Here is an 18,276-nt window from a genome sequence, read left to right on the forward strand (position 1 = left end):
ACTCCTGCCCATCCCAGACACCTGCCCCTAGTGGTGTCTGGAAGCAGGATGTGGGTGGCTAGGGACTCCCCAGCCTGTGGGGACTGAGGAGGAACCAGGACCCGGATATGGGTCCCTCATTGTTGTTCCTGGCAGGAGCCAAAGGAAGGAATCTAGCCACTAAACCAGCAGATATGATCACATGCCACCTCCCCCCTCGCTGCCCACACCCCCACCCCACCCTACCTCCACCCAGGGACCCAGGTGCTCAGCTTCCTGCTCCCCAGCTGTCTCCCTCAGAGACCCCACCCTTCCAGGACCAAACTTTCCAGAAGGCGTCCAGGGAGTGGCCAGGAGCCGTCTTCACTTCCTTCTTGGAACCCAGGCATCCAGAATCACCATCCCTCCTTCCCAGGCCTTCACGGTTTCTCATTTCATCTGCCTAAGGATGGCAGCCTCCTCCAGGAAGTTGACATCATCTGCCTGGCACGTGGCCCAGGGTGTGGCCTGAGGGGACCAGAAACTCCACTATATAGCCCTGCCACAGGGCTGGCCCTGCAGCTCCAGGGACCTGCAGGTGAGAAGGGCTGGGGTCCCCTTTGCAAGTGGAACAGCAGGTCCCCTACTCTTGCTCCTGGCTTTAGGCCTCCTCATCCTACCCCTAGACCCACAAGACAGCCAACTCCCCACCCCGTCCCTGGCTACTGCCCTCCCCACCCGACCTCCAGACCCACTGGACAGCCAGCCTCCCCTATACACACACTGGTCTTTGGATCCATACCCCCGGTCCAGTCTGCCTGACTTCTTTCCCCACCTCAGCCTTCATGGTCCCAGGTGGCCCTTGTCATGAGAGTGGGCCCTTCTGCCGAGGACAGTCTCCAACAGAGGCAGTGACTCAGCCTTCTATGATCCCTTCTCTTTTCCTACTGCAGCCATGGGTGCCCTGTGGAGCTGGTGGATACTCTGGGCTGGAGCAACCCTCCTGTGGGGTAAGTCAGACCAAGACCCTCTCCATGTCCTTGTTCCAATCTGGGGAACTCTGCCTGGGTCCACGCCTTCCATGTGTGCCTCCTCCACATGTCACCCCAGGCTAGCTGAGGCAGGAGAGAGGCCCTTAGGCTCTGCAGAGGGATGTGGTAGAATTCACCGATTCTCACCCTTTTCTGGATGGGAGCACTGGTGAAAACCTTAGTCCCCAAACTCAAGTGTGCACAAACTGTCTTGGTTTTCTGCAACTCAACTAAGGTTTTGACTCTGAACCTCATTCTGCTGAGTTGATGGAAAATTTCACGAAAGTTGTTTTTGGAGGGTGTCGTCCCCAATTCTCCCAGGGATGTGTCCGCAAGTAAAATTTTAGCCAAAGTACGCGGGGGAGGATGGGATATGAGGGCCCTCTAGTCACCAGTCAGCATCCATCTAGGCTACTTTTGAAATGTCCATTTTCCCTGATCCCCTGGCCCCCTGGGATATCTTTCAAGGTCCCCTTTATATGGAAGGTGGTCATTACATAGTCCCCGCCCCCCCACTCTCTTCAAGATTCCTTAGACCTCTCTCTCTCTCTTCTCAGCTCCAGGGATGCTCTTCCTAGTTGGGGGTGGTCAGAAGCCTTCACTACCATCTATTTCTAGGAGACAATTCATCCACCCTTCCATAATCCCCTTCTTCTCTTTATCCCCTTCTCACAAACCCCCAAGTCCCATTATTATTATTATTATTATTATTATTATTATGAGATGGAGTTTCGCTCTTGTTGCCTAGACTGGAGTGCGATGGTGCAATCTCAGCTAATTGTAACCTCCACCTCCTGGGTTGAAGTGATTCTCCTGCCTCAGCCTCCCTGGTTGCTGGGATTATAGGCGCCCCACGCCACCATGTCCGGCTCATTTTGTGTTTTTAGTAGAGATGGAAATTCACCATGTTGGTCAGTCTGGTCATGAACTCCTGACCTCAAGTGATCCACCCACCTTGGCCTCCCAAAGTGCTGGGATTACAGGCGAGAGCCACCACGTCTGGTCCCTACAAGTCCTATTAAGATAAAAATCAGTTGCAGTGGGTCACGCCTGTAATCCCAGCACTTCAGGAGGCTGAGGCAGGAGGATCACTTGAGCCCAGGAGTTCAAGACCAGCTTGGGCAACAAAGTGAGACCCTGCCTCTAGAAAAAATAAAAAAAAAAATGAGCCAGGCACATAGTGCGTGTCTGTGGTCCTAGCTCTACTGGAAGCTGAGACAGGAGGATCCCTTGAGCCCAGGAGGTTGAGGCTGCAGTGTGTTGTGTTTAAGCTGCTGCACTCTAGTTTGCAAAAAGATGAAAATCATGCATACACCAGCAGCAGAGTACATTCACCTTGAGCCCCAAAGTGCTTAAAACAATTGTGGGTTGGAGATTTCACATGAAAATTCAGATAGCCAGTTTCTCTTTAAAAACAGAAAGAACATCCAGGCGTGATGGCTCACGCCTGTAATCCCAGCACTCTGGGAGACTGAGGCAGGTGGATCACCTGAGGTCAGGAATTTGAGACCAGACTGGCCAACATGGTGAAACCGTGTCTTTACTAAAAATACAGAAATTAGCTGGGCATGGAAACCAGGAGGCGGAGGTTGCAGTGAGCCGAGATCGTGCCACTGCACTCCAGCCTGGGTGACAGAGTGAGACTCCATCTCAAAGGGGGGAAAAGAAAGAAAAAATACAAAAGTTAGCTGTGCATGGTGGTGCATGCCTGTAGTCCCAGTACTCAGGAGGCTGAGGCAGTAGAATCACTCGAACCTGAGAGGCAGAGGTTCTGGAGAGCTGAGATCACGCTACTGCACTCCAGCCTGGGTGACAGAGTGAGACTCCGTCTCAAAAGAAAAAGAAAAAAGAAAAACAGAAAGGTCTTACAATTTAAAAAAGCTCACATTCTTTCATTATAACAGTTGAAAGCTAGTCCCAACAACCCACTATATTTTTTTTTGCTAGTTTATATATTTTTAAAAGTTTTAATTTTTATGGGTACATAGTAGTTGTCTGCATTTATGGAGTACCTGTGATATTTTGATACAGGCATACAGTGTGTAATGATAAAATCAGGGTAACTAGGGCATCCATCACCTCAAGCATTTGTCATTTCTTTGTGTTAGGAATATTCCAATTCCACTCTCACTTATTTTAAAATATACCATAAATTATTCTCAATAATAGTCATCCTGTTCCGCTACCAAATATTGGATTTTATCCATTTTATCTAACTGTTTAACTGTATTTTTGTTTCCATTAACCATATCTGCTTATCCCCCACTCCCCACTATCCTTTCCAGCCTCTGGTAACCATCATTTTCACTCTCTATTTCTTTTTTCTTTTTCTTTTTTGTGAGCAACAGGGCTGTTTATTTCACCTGGGTGCAGGCGGGCTGAGTCCGAAAAGAGAGTCAACAAAGGGTGGTGGGATTATCATTGGTTCTTATAGGTTTTGGGATAGGTGGTGAAGTTAAGAGCAATGTTTTGGGGGCAGGGGGTGAAGCTCACCAAGTACATTCTCAAGGGTGGGGAGAATTACAAAGAAACTTCTTAAGGGTGGGGGAGATTATAAAGAACCTTCTTAAGGTTGGGGAAATTACAAAGTACATTGATCAGTTAGGGCAGGGCAGAAACAAATCACCATGGTGGAATGTCATGAGTTAAGCTATTTTCACTTCTGTGGATCTTCAGTTGCTTCAGGCCATCTGGATGTACACATACAGGTCGCTGGGGATATGATGGTTTAGCCTGGGCTCGGAGTCCTAACATTCTTGTCTTCTTACATTAATAAGAAAAATAAAACAAAATAGTGGTAAAGTGTTGTGGCAGCGAAAATTTTTGGGGGTGGTATGGAGAGATAATGGGCGATGTTTCTCAGGGCTGCTTCGAGCAGGATTAGGGGCAGCATGGGAACCTACAGTGGGAGAGATTCAACTGAAGAAAGATTTTGGGGTAAGGGGTGATATTGTGGGGTTGTTAGAAGGAGCATTTGTCATATAGAATTATTGGTGATGGCCTGGATGCGGTTTTGTATGAATTGAGAAACTAAATGAAAGATACAAGGTCCGAATAAAAGGAGAAAAACAGGTATTAAAGGACTAAGAATTGGGAGGACCCAGGATGTCCAATTAGAGAGTGTCCAAGGGGTTCAACGCTATTGTTTGCTTGGTTGGCGAGTTTTTGGGCTCTATCCTTGAGTTTTTTTATGTTGTCATATACCAGGTCAGATTGATTTAGGTAAAAACAACATTCTTCATTTAAAAATATACAGAGTCCCCCCGGCTTTCTTTTTAGCAATGAGTAAGTCCGGGCCTCCTCGAATTTGGAGGAAAGAGAAATGCAAAGCTAGCGATTGTTTGTTAAAGAAGGATTAGAGACGGCTAGGAGAGAGTGAGATTGATAGTGTGGTGGAGATAGCTGGGGAGAGATAGAGAGTAGCATAAGAATGGGAACGAGAATAAGAGTAAGTATAAAAGTAAAGAATAGGACTTCATCAGGGTGAAAGTATTGGAGTGTACTGAAGATCTTCTATCCACTTAAAGAGAGACTTAAGGGTGGAAGTTTGAGGTAAAACCAGGAGCCACTGAATACCAAGAGCCTGAGAAACTGCTTAGGTGATTTGACTAGTAAAGGCCGGTCCATTATCAGACTGTATAGAGGTGGGAAGGCCAAACTGAGGAATTATGTCTGACAGAAGGGAAGAAATGACCATGATGGACTTCTCAGACCCTGTGGGAAAGGGCTCTACCCATCCGGTGAAAGTGTCTACCTAGACCAAGAGGTATTTTAGTTTCCTGACTAAAATGGCATGTGAGTAAAGTCAATTTGCCAGTCCTGGGCAGGGTCAAGTCCCCGAGCTTGATGTGTAGGGAAGGGTGGGGGCCTGAACAATCCCTGAGGAGTAGTAGAATAGCAGATGGAACACTGAGAAGTGATTTCCTTAAGGATAGATTTCCACAATGGAAAGGAAATGAGAGGGTCTAAGAGGCGGGCTAGCAGCTTGTAACCTACATGGAAGAGGTTATGAAATGATGATAGAATAGAATGGGCCTGTGAGGCTGGAAGGAGATATTTTCCTTGGTCTAAGAACCATTTGCCTTGTGTGGGAAGAGATTGATAGGTGGAAGTTTCAGTCGGGGAGTAGGTAGGAGTGACGAGATGAGGAGGAGAAAAACTGGCTATGAGGGACAGAAGTTGGAAAGCTAGCTGCTTTTTTAGCTACCTTATCAGCATAAGTGTTGTCCTGAGTGACGGGATCTGATGCCTTTTGATGGCCCTTGCAGTGAATGACTCCAGCTTCCTTTGGAAGTAAAGCGGCCTTGAGAAGAGTTTTTATTAAAGAGGGATTAATGATGGAGGACCCTTGTGTAGTGAGGAAACCTTTCAGCTCATAAAACAGCATGGTGGTGCAGGATATGGGGTCAGTATAAATATTGACTCGTAGTCCCTTTACAAGAGTGAGGGCCCAAATTAAGGCAATGAGTTTGGCTTGCTGAGAGGTAGTGGAGGGGGTCAGAGCAGTAGCCTCAATGATAGATGTAGAAGATACTATAGCATAGCCTGCCTTTGCTGGTGAGTGGCGATTAGGCCTGGGGGAACTGCCATCAATAAACCAAGTGTGATCAGGGTGAGGAACAGGAAAGAAGGAACTATGGGGAAATGGAGTGAATGTCAGGTGGATCAGAGAGATACAGTCATGGGGGTCAGGTGTGGTATCCGGAATAATGTGGGAGGCCGGATTGAAGTCTGGGCCAGGAACAATGGTAATTGTGTGAGACTCAACAAAGAGTGAGTATAGCTGAAGGAGCCAGGGAGCAGAAAGTATATGCGTCAGGTGTGAGGAAGAAAATAGATTTTGGGAATTATGAGAGCTGTAGGGAATGAGTTGAGCATAGTTTGTGATTTTGAGGGCCTCTAAAACTATTAGGGCGGCGGCAGCCACTGCACAGAGACATGATGGCCAGCCTAAAACAGTAAGGTCAAGTTATTTGGACAAAAAGGCTACAGGGCGCGGTCCCAGTCCTTGTGTAAGAATTCCGACTGCACAGCCCTGCACTTCAGCTGTGTGTCATGAAAAGGGTTGGGATGAGTCAGGGAGAGCTAGTGTGGGGACAGTCTCTAAAGCTGTCTTCAAGGAACAGAAAGAGGAGTGGGGAAAGGCTTTAGGATCTATGGGGTCAGCTAGGTTTCCTTTTGTGAGTTTATATAATGGTTTCGTTAGGATTGCAAAACTAGGTATCCAAAGGCGGAAGTACCTAACCATGCCTAGGAAGGAAAGGAGTTGTTTTGTAGAAGGGGTTTGGGTTTGGGAGATTAGCCGTTCATGATCAGCAGGGAGAGCACGTGTGTTTTCATAAAGGATTATGCTGAGATAGGTAACAGATGAGGAAGAAATTTGGGCTTGACTGAAGTAATGGGGGCTGTCTGTGAAGCCTTGCGGCAGTACAGCCCAGGTAATTTGCTGAGCCTGATGGGTGTCAGAGTCAGTCTAAGTGAAAGCGAAGAGAGGCTGGGATGAAGGGTGCAAGGAATAGTAAAGAAAGCATGTTTGAGATCCAGAACAGAATAATGGGTTATGGAGGGGTTGCGGAGGGAGCTATCGAGGATAGGAGAGTATATGACTTTGGCACCATGGGGTGGATAGGTAAGACAATTTGGTTGATAAGGTACAGATCCTGAACTAACCTGTAAGCCTTGTCTGGTTTTTGGACAGGTAAAATGGGGGAATTGTAAGGAGAGTTCATAGGCTTTAAAAGGCCATGCTGTAACAGGCAAGTGATAACAGACTTTAATCCTTTTAAAGTGTGCTGTGGGATGGGATATTGGTGTTGAACAGGGTAAGGGTGATTAGCTTTTAATGGGATGGTAAGGGGTGCATCATTTGTCACCAAGGAGGGAGTAGAGGTATCCTATACTTGTGGATTAAGGTGGGGAGATACAAGGAGAGGATGTGAAGGAGGCTTTGAACTGGGGCAAAAGATGGCAATGAGGTGTGGCTGTAGCCCAGGAATAGTCAGGGAAGCAGATAATTTAGTTAAAATGTCTCAACCTAATAAGGGAACTGGGCAGGTGGGGATAACTAGAAAGGACTGAATAAAAGAACGTTGTCCTAGTTGGCACCAGAGAGGGGGAGTTTTAAGAGGTTTAGAAGCCTGGCCGTCAATACCCACAACAGTTATGGAGGCAAAGGAAACAGGCCCTTGAAAAGAAGGTAATGTGGAGTGGGTAGCCTCTGTATTAATTAAGAAGGGGACAGGCCGGGCGCGGTGGCTCAAGCCTGTAATCCCAGCACTTTGGGAGGCCGAGGCGGGTGGATCACGAGGTCAGGAGATTGAGACTATCCTGGCTAACATGGTGAAACCCCGTCTCTACTAAAAATACAAAAAATTAGCCGGGCACGGTGGCGGGCGCCTGTAGTCCCAGCTACTTGGGAGGCTGAGGCGGGAGAATGGCGTGAACCCGGGAGGCGGAGCTTGCAGTGAGCCGAGATCACGCCACTGCACTCCAGCCTGGGAGACACAGTGAGACTCCGTCTCAAAAAAAAAAAAAAAAAAAAAAAGAAGGGGACAGACTTACCCTCCACTGTAAGAGGTACCAAAAGCATCTGTGATGATCCTGTAGGCTTCCGAGGCAATCGGGCAGTGTCAGTCTTCAGCTGCTAAGCGGAGAAGATCTGAGGAGTCAGTCAGAGCCTTGGGCCAGTTGGACAGCCCAGTTTCCAATGGGGTCCTGCACAGATGGGACACGGCTTAGGAGGAATCCCGGGCTGCAGACATTCCTTGGCCCAGTGGCCAGATTTCTAGCACTTGAAGCAAGATCCTGGGGAAGGAGGTCCTGAAGGAACGCCTGACCGCTGTGGCTTAGGTGTTTTGAAGTTTTTGTGTGCTGGAGATATGGCTGGGGTTTCTCTCACAGCAGAGGCAAGTAATTGCAACTCTTCTCTACTATTGTACACCTTGAAGGCGAGGTTAATTAAGTCCTGTTGTGGGGTTTGAGGGCCAGAATTTAATTTTTGGAGCTTTTTCTAATGTCAGGAGCTGATTGGGTGATAAAATGCATATTAAGAATAAGGCAGCCTTCTGGCCCCTCTGGGTCTAGTGAGGTAAAGCTGCTAAGCGGGCCATGAACTGGGCTGGGTTCTTTACCTTGGGTAGTTTCTTTAAGTTTGTCATAATTAACAGCTTTGTAAAGCCCTTCAACTGCCTTTTTAAGCCCTTCAACTAGGCAGGAAACCACGTAATCTCGCGTAGCTATACCTGGGGAATTGGCCTGATAGTTCCACTGGGGATCTCCTCGGGGAACTGCTCTAATGCCTTCCTAGAGGTCTGGCTCATGAAGCTGGCAGTTGTCAGCATGAGACTGGGCTAGAGAAAAAGCTCTTTCCGGTTCATCTGGGGAGAGGGTAGAAGTTAGGATGACATTTAAGTCACTCCAGGTTAAACTGTAGGACAGAGTTAGATATCAGAATTCCTGTATATATTTAGTGGGGTCTGATGAGAAAGAGTCTAAACGCTAGCTGATTTGGGAAAGGTCTGATAGAGAAAAAGGCCCTGTACCCTGACTATGCCTTCAGCTCCAGCCACCTCTCTAAGAGGAAATTGTTGGGTAGGTGGAGGAGGGCTAGTCGCTGAACGAAACTGTAAACCAGACCGGGTGTGAGGAGGGGAGGTGATAGAAAGATTATAGGGTGGGGGAGCAGAGGCTGAGGAAGAATTGGGACCTGACTCGACCTGGCAAGGAGCAGCCTGGAGTAAAGGGAAGAGGTCAGATGAGTCTGTAGAAAAGAAGGATTCAAAGGACTCGGAGCTTGGGGTGGAGACTGAAGGAACAGACAGGAGAGAAAGAAGAAAGAAGAAATATTTGGGACAAGTTGCATTGGGAGCAGAGACTAGGGAGGAACCAATGTGTAAAAGAATGCCTGGACGTCAGGTACTTCAGACCATTTGCCCATTTTTCGACAAAAATTACCTAGATCTCGTAGGATGGAGAAATCAAAAGTGCCGTTTTCTGGCCATTTAAAACCATTGTTGAGTTTGTATTGGGGCAAAGCGGTGTTGTAGAAGAAAATAAGACGCTTAGATTTTAGGTCAGGCGAGAGTTGAAGAGGTTTTAAGTTCTTGAGAACACAGGCTAAGGGAGAAGAAGGAGGAATGGAGGGTGGGAGCTTGCCCATAGTGAAGGAGGCAAGTTTAAAGAGAAGGGTAGAGACACAGAGAAGGGGGTGGGGAAGCAGCCCTGGGCTGCAACGTGGGTGAGCAGCCAAAGCAGGTGTCCCCGCAGTTGACTTGCCACCAAGGGAACGTGGGTAAATGATCAAGGCAGGCATCCCCACGGAGATCAGACACCAATGGAAAGTGGGTGAATAATCAGAGAGGCGTCCCCGCAATGATTAAATACAAAGGGAAGGCTGCCTTCCGGAGTCCGTGACCGGCAGCGGAGTTTTGGGGCCACGGATAAAATGTGTCTCCTTTGTCTCTACCAGAAAATGAAAGGAATTGAAATTAAGAGAAGGAAGAGATTGAAGGGTGGCGCCAAGATTGAAGGGAGAAAGAGGTTGAGGGATAGTGAGAGAGGCTGGAGAAGAGAGTAAAAAGAGGCCACTTACCCGATTTAAAATCGGTGAGATGTTCCTTGAAATGGTTGGTCTGAGGACCCGAGGTCGTAGGTGGATCTCTTCACGGAGAGAGGATGAGGACAGCGGACTAGTCTCCCGAAGGAGTCCCGCTGACCGGGGTCTTCAGCACCAAATGTTTCACGTGTCCGTGTGAAGAGACCACCAAACAGGCTTTGTGTGAGCAACAAGGCTGTTTATTTCACCTGGGTGCAGGCGGGCTGAGTCAGAAAAGAGAGTCAGCCTTCACTCTCTATTTCTATGAGTTCATCAGTTAAAATTTTTAAACTCCCATACATGAGTGAGAACATGTGAAATTTGTCTTTCTGCACTGGCTTATTTCACTTAACATAATGTCCTCCAGTTCCATCCATGTTGTTGCAAATGACAGAATCTCATTCCTTTTTTTTTTTTTTTGTTTTTTTTTTTTTTTTTTTTTTGAGACCGAGTCTCACGCTGTCACCCAGGCTGGAGTACAGTGGTGCTTTCTCGGCTCACTGCAACCTCCGCCTCCCAGGTTCAAGCGATTCTCGTGCCTTAGCCTCCCGAGTAGCTGGGATTACAGGTACATGCCACCATTCCTGGCTAATTTTTGTATTTTTAGTAGAGACAGGGTTTCACCATGCTGGCCAGACTGCTCTCGAACTCCTTACCTCAAGTGATCCACCTGCCTCGGCCTCCCAAAGTGCTGGGATTACAGATGTGAGCCACTGTGCAGGGTGATCTCATTCTTTTTTTATGGCGGAGTGATTCTCCATTGTTTGTGTGTACTAAATTTCCTTTATCCTTTCATCTGTTGATGGACACTTAGGTTGATTCCATGTCTTGGCTATTATGAATAGTGCTGCAATAAACATGGGAAAGCAGATGTCTCTTGGATATACTGACTTCCTGTCTTGGAAGGAAAGGAACTGCTGGATCATGCAGTAGTTCTGGTTTTAGTTTTCTGAGAAACCTTCATACTATTATCGATAGTGACTGTAGTGATTTACAGTCCCACCAACAGCGTAAGAGGGTTCCCTATTCTCCACATGCTTACCAGCATTCATTATTGCCTTTCTTTAGGATAAAACCCATTTTAACACGAGTGAGATGGTATCTCATTGTAGCTTTAATTTGCATTCCTCTGATGATTAGTGATGTTGAGCATTTTTTGATATACCTGCTGGCCATGTGTATGTCTTCTTTGAGAAATGTCTGTTTAGATCTTTTGCCCATTTTTAAATCAGATTAATTCGGGCGTGGTGGCTCACACCTCTAATCCCATCACTTTGGGAGGCCGAGGCAGATGGATCACTTGAGGTCAGGAGTTTGAGAGCAACCTGGCCAACATGGTGAAACCCTGTCTCTACTAAAAGTATAAAAATTAGCCAGGCATGGTGGCACATGCCTGTAATCCCACCTACTTGGGAGGCTGAGGCAAGAGAATCACTTGAACTCAGGAGGCAGAGGTTGCAGTGAGCTGAGATCGTGCCAGCCTGGGTGACAGAGCAAGACCCCATCTCAGACACACACACACAGACACACACACCACACACACACACACACACACACCCCCCCCCAGATTATTTGATTTTTTTTCCTATTGAGTTGTTTGAGCTCCTTTTATATTCTGGTTATTAATCCCTTGTCAGTTCCATATAGAAAGGCTACTGATTTTTGTATGTTGATATTGTATCCTGCAAATTTAGTGAATTTATCAGTTCTAATAGCTTTTTGATGGAGTGTTTAGGTTTTTTTTTTTTAAATATAAGATTATATCATCTGCAAACAAGGATAATTTGACTTCTTTTTTGTTTGTTTTGTTTTTCCAATTTGGATGTCTTTATTTCTTTCTCTTGTCTGATTGCTTTAGCTCGATGGGTTGTAAATATTTTCTCCCATTCTGTCCGTTGTGTCTTCACTTTGTGGATTGTTTCCTTTGCTGAACAGAAGCTTTTTAGGTTGATGTGATCCCATTTGTCCATTTTTCTTTGGTTGCCTGTGCTTTTGATGTATTACTCAATAAATTTTTGCCCAGACCAATGAACTGGAGAGTTTCCCAAATGTCTTCTTGTAGTAGTTTCATAGTCTGAGGTCTTAGATTTAAGTCTTTAATCCATTCTGATTTGATTGTTGTATATGGTGAGAGATAGGGGTCTAGTTTCACTCTTCTGCATATGGATATACAGTTTTCCCAGCACCATTTATTAAAGATAAATCCTCAGCTTCCCGAGTAGCTGGGATTACAGGTATATGCCACCTTTATTTTATTGAAGATAAATGGTGCTGGGAAAACTGGATATCCCACAGTGTATGTTCTTGGGATCTTTGTCAAAAATGAATTCACTGTAGGTGGGTAGATTTGTTTCTGTGTTCTATATTCTTTTCCACTGGTCCATGTGTTTGTTCTTATGCCAGTACCACACTGTTTTGGTTACTATAGTTTTGTAGTATAATGTGAAGTCAGGTAATGTGATTGCTCCAGTTTTGTTCTTTATGCTCAGGATGGCGTTGGCTATTCTGGGTATTTCGTGTTTCCACATAAATTTTGGGATTAGTCTTCTAGTTCTGTGAAGAATGTCACTGGTATTTTTATAGGGATTGCACTGAATGTGTAGATTGCTTTGGGTAGTCTGGACATTTTAACAATATTGTGCCTTCCAATCCATGAACGTGGAATATCTTTCCATTTTTTTGGTGTGTGTCCTCTTCCATGTCTTTCATCACTGTTGTATAGTTTTCATTGTAGAGATATTTCATTTCTTTGGTTTATTCCTAAGTGTTTTATTTTAGTTGTGGCTATCATAAATGGGATTACTTTCCTTTTTTTTTTTTTTTCCAGATTGTTTGCTGTTAGCATATAGAAATGCTACTGATTTTTGTATGTTGATTTTGTATCCTGCAAGTTTAGTGAATTTGTTTATCAGTTCTAATAGCCTCTTGATGAATGTGTTTCTCTTTTCTTTTTCTTTTTTTTTTTTTTTGATACGGAGTTTTGCTCTTGTTGCCCAGGCTGGAGTGCCAGTGGTGCAATCTCGGCTCCCTGTCCTCCGCCTCCCAGGTTCAAGTGATTCTCCTGCCTCAACCTCCTGAGTAGCTGGGATTACAGGTGTCTGCCACCATGCCAGGCTAATTTTTAATAGAGACAGGTTTCACCATGTTGGCTAGGATGGTCTCAATCTCTTAACCTCTTGATCTGCCCACCTCGGCCTCCCAAAGTGCTGGGATTATAGGCTTGAGCCACTGCACCTGGACAAGGTTGTTTTTTGTTTTGTTTTGTTTTGTTTTGAGACAGAGTCTTGCTGTGTCATCCAGGCTGGAGTGCAGTGGCGTGATCTCAGCTCGCTGCCATCTCCGCCTCCCAGGTTCAAGCGATTCTCCTGCCTCAGCCTACCGAGTAGCTGGGACAATAGGCGCGTGCAACTACACCCAGCTAATTTTTGTATTTTTTTAGTACAGACTGGGTTTCACCATGTTGGCCAGGCTGGTCTTGAACTCCTGACCTCAGGTGATCCGCCCACCTCAGCCTCCTAAAGTGCTGGGATTATAGGCGTGAGCCACCAAGCCCAGCTGTCTTTAGGTTTTTCTAAATATAAGATTATATCATCTGCAAACAAAGATAATTTGACCTCTCTTTTTCCAGTTTGGATACCCTTTATTTTTTTCTATTGTCTAAGAGGTTTAGCTAGGACTAACAATAATATGTTGAAGAATAGTGGTGAAAGTGGACATCCTTGTTGTGTTCCAGATCTTGGAGCAAAGGCTTTCGGTTTTTCCCCATTCAGTATGATACCAGCTGTCGGTCTGTTGTACATGGCTTTCACCATGTTGGGGTGTGTTTCTTCCATATCCACTTTCTTGAGAATTTTTATCATGAAAGGATGTTAAATTTTATCAAATGCTTTTCTGGCTCAATTGAAGTGATCATATAGTTCTTGTCCTTTATTCTGTTGATAAGATGTATCACACTGATTGATTTGCATAAGCAACAACCCACTTTAGATGGTGTAGGAGTGCTCCAGTTCCACAGTCGCCCCTCCGGGACTGTTCCACACATTTATATTTTTTGCCTGGCCCCATCAGCATTTGAGTTTGAGGGCCCTGTCTAAGGTGTTTAGATTTTTGAAAAACAAAAGCCAGCAAGGCTTGTAGACGAATGCTGCATGAATCGGGAGAAAGGAAAGCAAAGCGGGGAAGAAAAGCCCAAGTTAATATTTCAACATGTTTCTGGGTGTAGAGCAAAAGGTGAGGAGGATTGGATAAGTGGACCCACAACTGTATTTTCTCAACCAGGATTGACCCAGGAGGCTTCAGTGGACCTCAAGAACACTGGCAGGAACGAATTCCTCACAGCCTTCCTGCAGAACTATCAGCTGGCCTACAGCAAGGCCTACCCCCGCCTCCTTATCTCCAGTCTGTCAGAGAGCCCTGCTTCTGTCTTCATCCTCAGCCAGGCAGACAAAACCTCACACAACGTCACAGTGAGGCCCGGGGAGTCAGTCATGGTCAACATTAGTGCCAAGGCTGAGATGATAGGCAGCAAGATCTTCCAGCACGCGGTGGTGATCCACTCTGACCATGCTATCTCTGTGCAGGCACTAAATGCCAAGCCCGACACAGCGGAGCTGACACTGCTGCGGCCCATCCAGGCCCTGGGCACCGAGTACTTTGTGCTCACACCGCCCGGCACCTCAGCCAGGAATGTCAAGGAGTTTGCCGTGGTGGCCGGTGCCACAGGTGCCTCGGTCAGTGTCACGCTGAAGGGGTCAGTGACATTCAATGGCAAGTTCTATCCAGCTGGCGATGTCCTAAGTGTGACTCTAGGGCCCTACAATGTGGCCCAGCTACAGAGCTCACTGGATCTCTCGGGGTCAAAGGTCACAGCTAGTAGCCCCGTGGCTGTCCTCTCTGGCCACAGCTGTGCCCAGAAACATACGACCTGTAACCATGTGGTCGAGCAGCTGCTACCCACATCTGCCTGGGGCACCCACTATGTAGTACCCACGCTGGCCTCCCAGTCCCGCTATGATTTGGCCTTCGTCGTGGCCAGCCAGACCACAAAGCTGACCTATAACCATGGGGGTATCACTGGCTCCCGTGGGCTCCAGGCAGGTGATGTGGTAGAGTTTGAGGTTCGGCCATCCCGGCCACTCTACCTGTCTGCAAATGTGGGCATCCAGGTCCTGCTGTTTGGCACAGGTGCCATAAGGAATGAAGTGACTTATGACCCCTACCTGGTCCTGATCCCAGATGTGGCGGCCTACTGCCCTGCCTATGTGGTCAAGAGTGTACCAGGCTCTGAGGGCGTGGCCCTGGTGGTGGCACAGACAAAGGCTATCAGCGGGCTGACCATAGATGGGCATGCAGTGGGGGCCAAGCTCACCTGGGCGGCTGTGCCAGGCAGTGAGTTCTCGTATGCTGAAGTGGAGCTCGGCACGGCTGACACGATCCACACGGCCGAGGCCACCACCAACTTCGGGCTGCTCACCTTCGGGCTGGCCAAAGCTACAGGCTACGCAACAGCAGCTGATTGCGGTCGGAGTGAGTGATGGGAAATATGCCCTGGTCCTGTCCACCTGGTGACCGTTTTCCACCCACCTGCTCCTCTGTGGCTTTCGGGATCCTGGTTGTCCTCCCCTCACTTCCCTTCTCCGCAACATCCTTCCATTTTCTGTCCTTAAAAAAATCCCTTAGCTCAGCCGGGGGCGGTGGCTCAGGCCTATAATCCCAGCACTTTGGGAGGCCGAGGCGGGCAGATCACGAGGTCAGGAGATCGAGACCATCTTGGCTAACACAGTGAAACCCCTTCTCTACTAAAAATACAAAACATACAAAAAAATTTGCTGGGCGTGGTAGCGGGCTCCTGTAGTCCCAGCTACTCCGGAGGCTGAGGCAAGAGAATGGCGTGAACCCGGGAGGCGGAGCTTGCAGTGAGCCGAGATTGGGCCACTGCACTCCAGCCTGGGAGACAGAGTGAGACTCCCTCTCAAAAAATATAAATAAATAAATAAATAAATAATCCCTTAGCTCTTTTTGACCCTGGAGGGAAGGTAGGGAAGAGGGGAAAAGGGGGAGAGAAAAACACAAAATAACATTTTAGGCCGGGCGCGGTGGCTCAAGCCTGTAATCCCAGCACTTTGGGAGGCCGAGACGGGCGGATCACGAGGTCAGGAGATCAAGACCATCCTGGCTAACCCGGTGAAACCCCGTCTCTAGTAAAAAATACAAAAAAATAGCCGGGCGAGGTGGCGAGCGTCTGTAGTCCCAGCTACTCGGGAGGCTGAGCCAGGAGAATGGGGTAAAAACGCGGGAGGTGGAGCTTGCAGTGAGCCGAGATCTGGCCACTGCACTCCAGTCTCGGCGACAGGCAGACTCCGTCTCAAAAACATTTTAATGACTGTTTCTGCCTTTTCTTACTTAACTGCCGTCCCTTCTTTAGGCTGCTCTGTGTTAAACTAGAGAATCAGAAAACCTGGGACTTTCCATTTCCAGACCTTGTTTCCCACCTTCCATTCCTCCATTTCCATTTCCGTTTCCTCCCTCTGTTCCTTCCTTCTTCCTTCCTCCTCCCTCCCCTTCTCCTTCCTCCCCTTCCTCCTCCTCCTTTCCCTTCTCCTTCCTCCACCTTCTCCTCCTCCTTCCCTCCTCTCCTCTCCTCCTCCCTCCCTCCTCCCTCTCCTCCCTCTCCTCCCTCCCCCCCTCCTACCCCCCTCCTCCTCCTCCTCCTCTCCTCCTCCTTCCCTCCTCCCCTCCTCCTCCCTCCTCCTCCCCTCCTCCTCCCTCTTCCTCCTTTCCTCCTCCTCCTCATCATCTTCCTTCCTCCGCCATCATCATCTTCCACATCATCATCACATCACTTCCTCCACCTCCTTCCTCTCTTCCTCCCTCTTCCTTCCCCTCCCTCCCAGGTCTATCCTTCCATTCTTGTCCCATCCTTCCATTCCAGCCTCCCCAAGCTTCCTTTTCCCTTCCAGCTAATTTATTTTAAAGGCAGGTTTCCATATTATAGAATAATTCGATCTCCATGTCCACCATCCATTCCCAAATTCCATTCCACCAACCCCCTCCCCTCTTCCCCCTCCCCTCCCCTCTTCCCCTCCCCTCTTTTCCCCCTCCCCTTCCCCTCCTCCCTCCCTTCCTCTTCCCTCGTCCTCCTCCTCCTTCTTCTTCTTCCTCCTTCTTTCTTCTTCTTTCTTCTTCTTCTTCCTCTTCTTCTTTCTTCTTCCTTCTTCCTTTTTTTGTGAGACAGAGTCTCCCTCTGTCACCCAGGCTGGAGTGCAGTGGTGCCATCTCAGCTCACTGCAGCCTCTGCCTCCTGGGTTCAAGCGATTCTCCTGCCTCGGTCTCTCAAGTAGCTGGGATTACAGGCATGTGCCACCACACTCTGCTAATTTTTGTATTTTTTATTTTTTACCATGTTGAGCAGGCTGGTCTGGAACCCCTGACCTCAAGTGATCCACCCGCTTCGGCTTCCCAAAGTGCTGGAATTTCCAACCCTGCAGACACTTCTGATTCTCTCTTTTCACTGTTCCCTACCCTCCCCAGCTGTGGTGTCCCCAGCGAAGCCCTCCTGCGAAGGCGTGCAGTGCGCAGCTGGGCAGCACTGCCAGGTGGCAGGCGGGAAGGCCAAGTGTGTGGCGGAGTCCACCGCTGTCTGTCGCGCCCAGGGCGACCCCCATTACACCACCTTCGACGGCCGTCGCTACGACATGATGGGCACCTGTTCGTACACGATGGCAGAGCTGTGTGGCGACGACGACACCCTGCCTGCCTTCAGCGTGGAGGCCAAGAACGAGCACCGGGGCAGCCGCCGCGTCTCCTACGTGGGCCTCGTCACTGTGCACGCCTACAGCCACTCCGTGTCGCTGACCCGCGGGGAAGTTGGCTTCGTCCTAGTGAGTACCCGGAGGCTTCTGGGGGTTAACATCCATGAGCTGCGGGTCCGAAAGCGGAGGCAAAGCCCAACTGGCCGACCTCAGCCCAGGGTGCAGAGAAATGGGCCATGGGGTTGGAGGGTGGAGAGGGGGATTTGAAAATCAGTAGCAGGACCTTAGAACCCTGCCCTCCAGTCATCCCACATCTGGAAATTTTAAGGATATTCAGAGACAGGATTCGGGGGAAAAATAACACCAACATGGTTTATAATAGCATAAAACAAAAGCAAATGAAGAAAAAATTCTGTCCTAGTTAGAAAGGAAATTAAATATCCAACAATGAGGGATTTATATTGACCAAATAACTAAATTTAATGAGCACCTGCTGTGGACCAGATATGTTTCTTAGCAATTTTCTCATCTTAATGCATTTAATGTTCACAAACTCTGTGCAGCAGGCGTTATTATTATGAGCATGTTCAGACTGGGAAACAGGTTGAGATAGGCTAGTGACTTCCCAAGGCCTCAGAGCTAGTAAGAATTGGAGCTAAGGGCACAGGCATGCAGGCTCTGGAGTCCCTGTTCTTAATCCCTCAGCTGTCCTGACTCTGGTAAATGCATTTCTACTCAGTTCATATGAATAACAGCAGCCTAGCGCAATTACTTCCTTTTTTCTCGCCATGTTATTATGAAAATGTTAAAATGTCCAAAGTTGAAATTCTTATACGGTGAATGCTCACATGCCAATCACCTAGATTTTTCTTTCCTTCTTCTTTAATTTTTTCTTTTTCTTTCTTTCTTTTTTTTCTTTTTTTTTTTGAGACAGAGTCTTGCT

General features: G+C 47.7%; 1 protein-coding gene across 1 annotated transcript in view; it reads left to right on the forward strand.

The window, feature by feature from the left end:
- The first annotated feature begins 277 nt into the window (after positions 1 to 277).
- Positions 278 to 18,276, forward strand: part of FCGBP (Fc fragment of IgG binding protein) — a 77,844-nt gene continuing 59,845 nt past the window's right edge. Inside the window, 4 exon segments of the mRNA XM_031659034.1 lie at positions 278 to 556; positions 912 to 968; positions 13,861 to 15,108; positions 17,113 to 17,462. Coding sequence (XP_031514894.1) covers positions 914 to 968; positions 13,861 to 15,108; positions 17,113 to 17,462 — 1,653 coding nt within the window. The 5' untranslated portion in view covers positions 278 to 556; positions 912 to 913.

The sequence above is a fragment of the Papio anubis genome, chromosome 20, assembly GCF_008728515.1.
Source record: "Papio anubis isolate 15944 chromosome 20, Panubis1.0, whole genome shotgun sequence".
NCBI classification, from domain to species: Eukaryota; Metazoa; Chordata; class Mammalia; order Primates; family Cercopithecidae; genus Papio; species Papio anubis.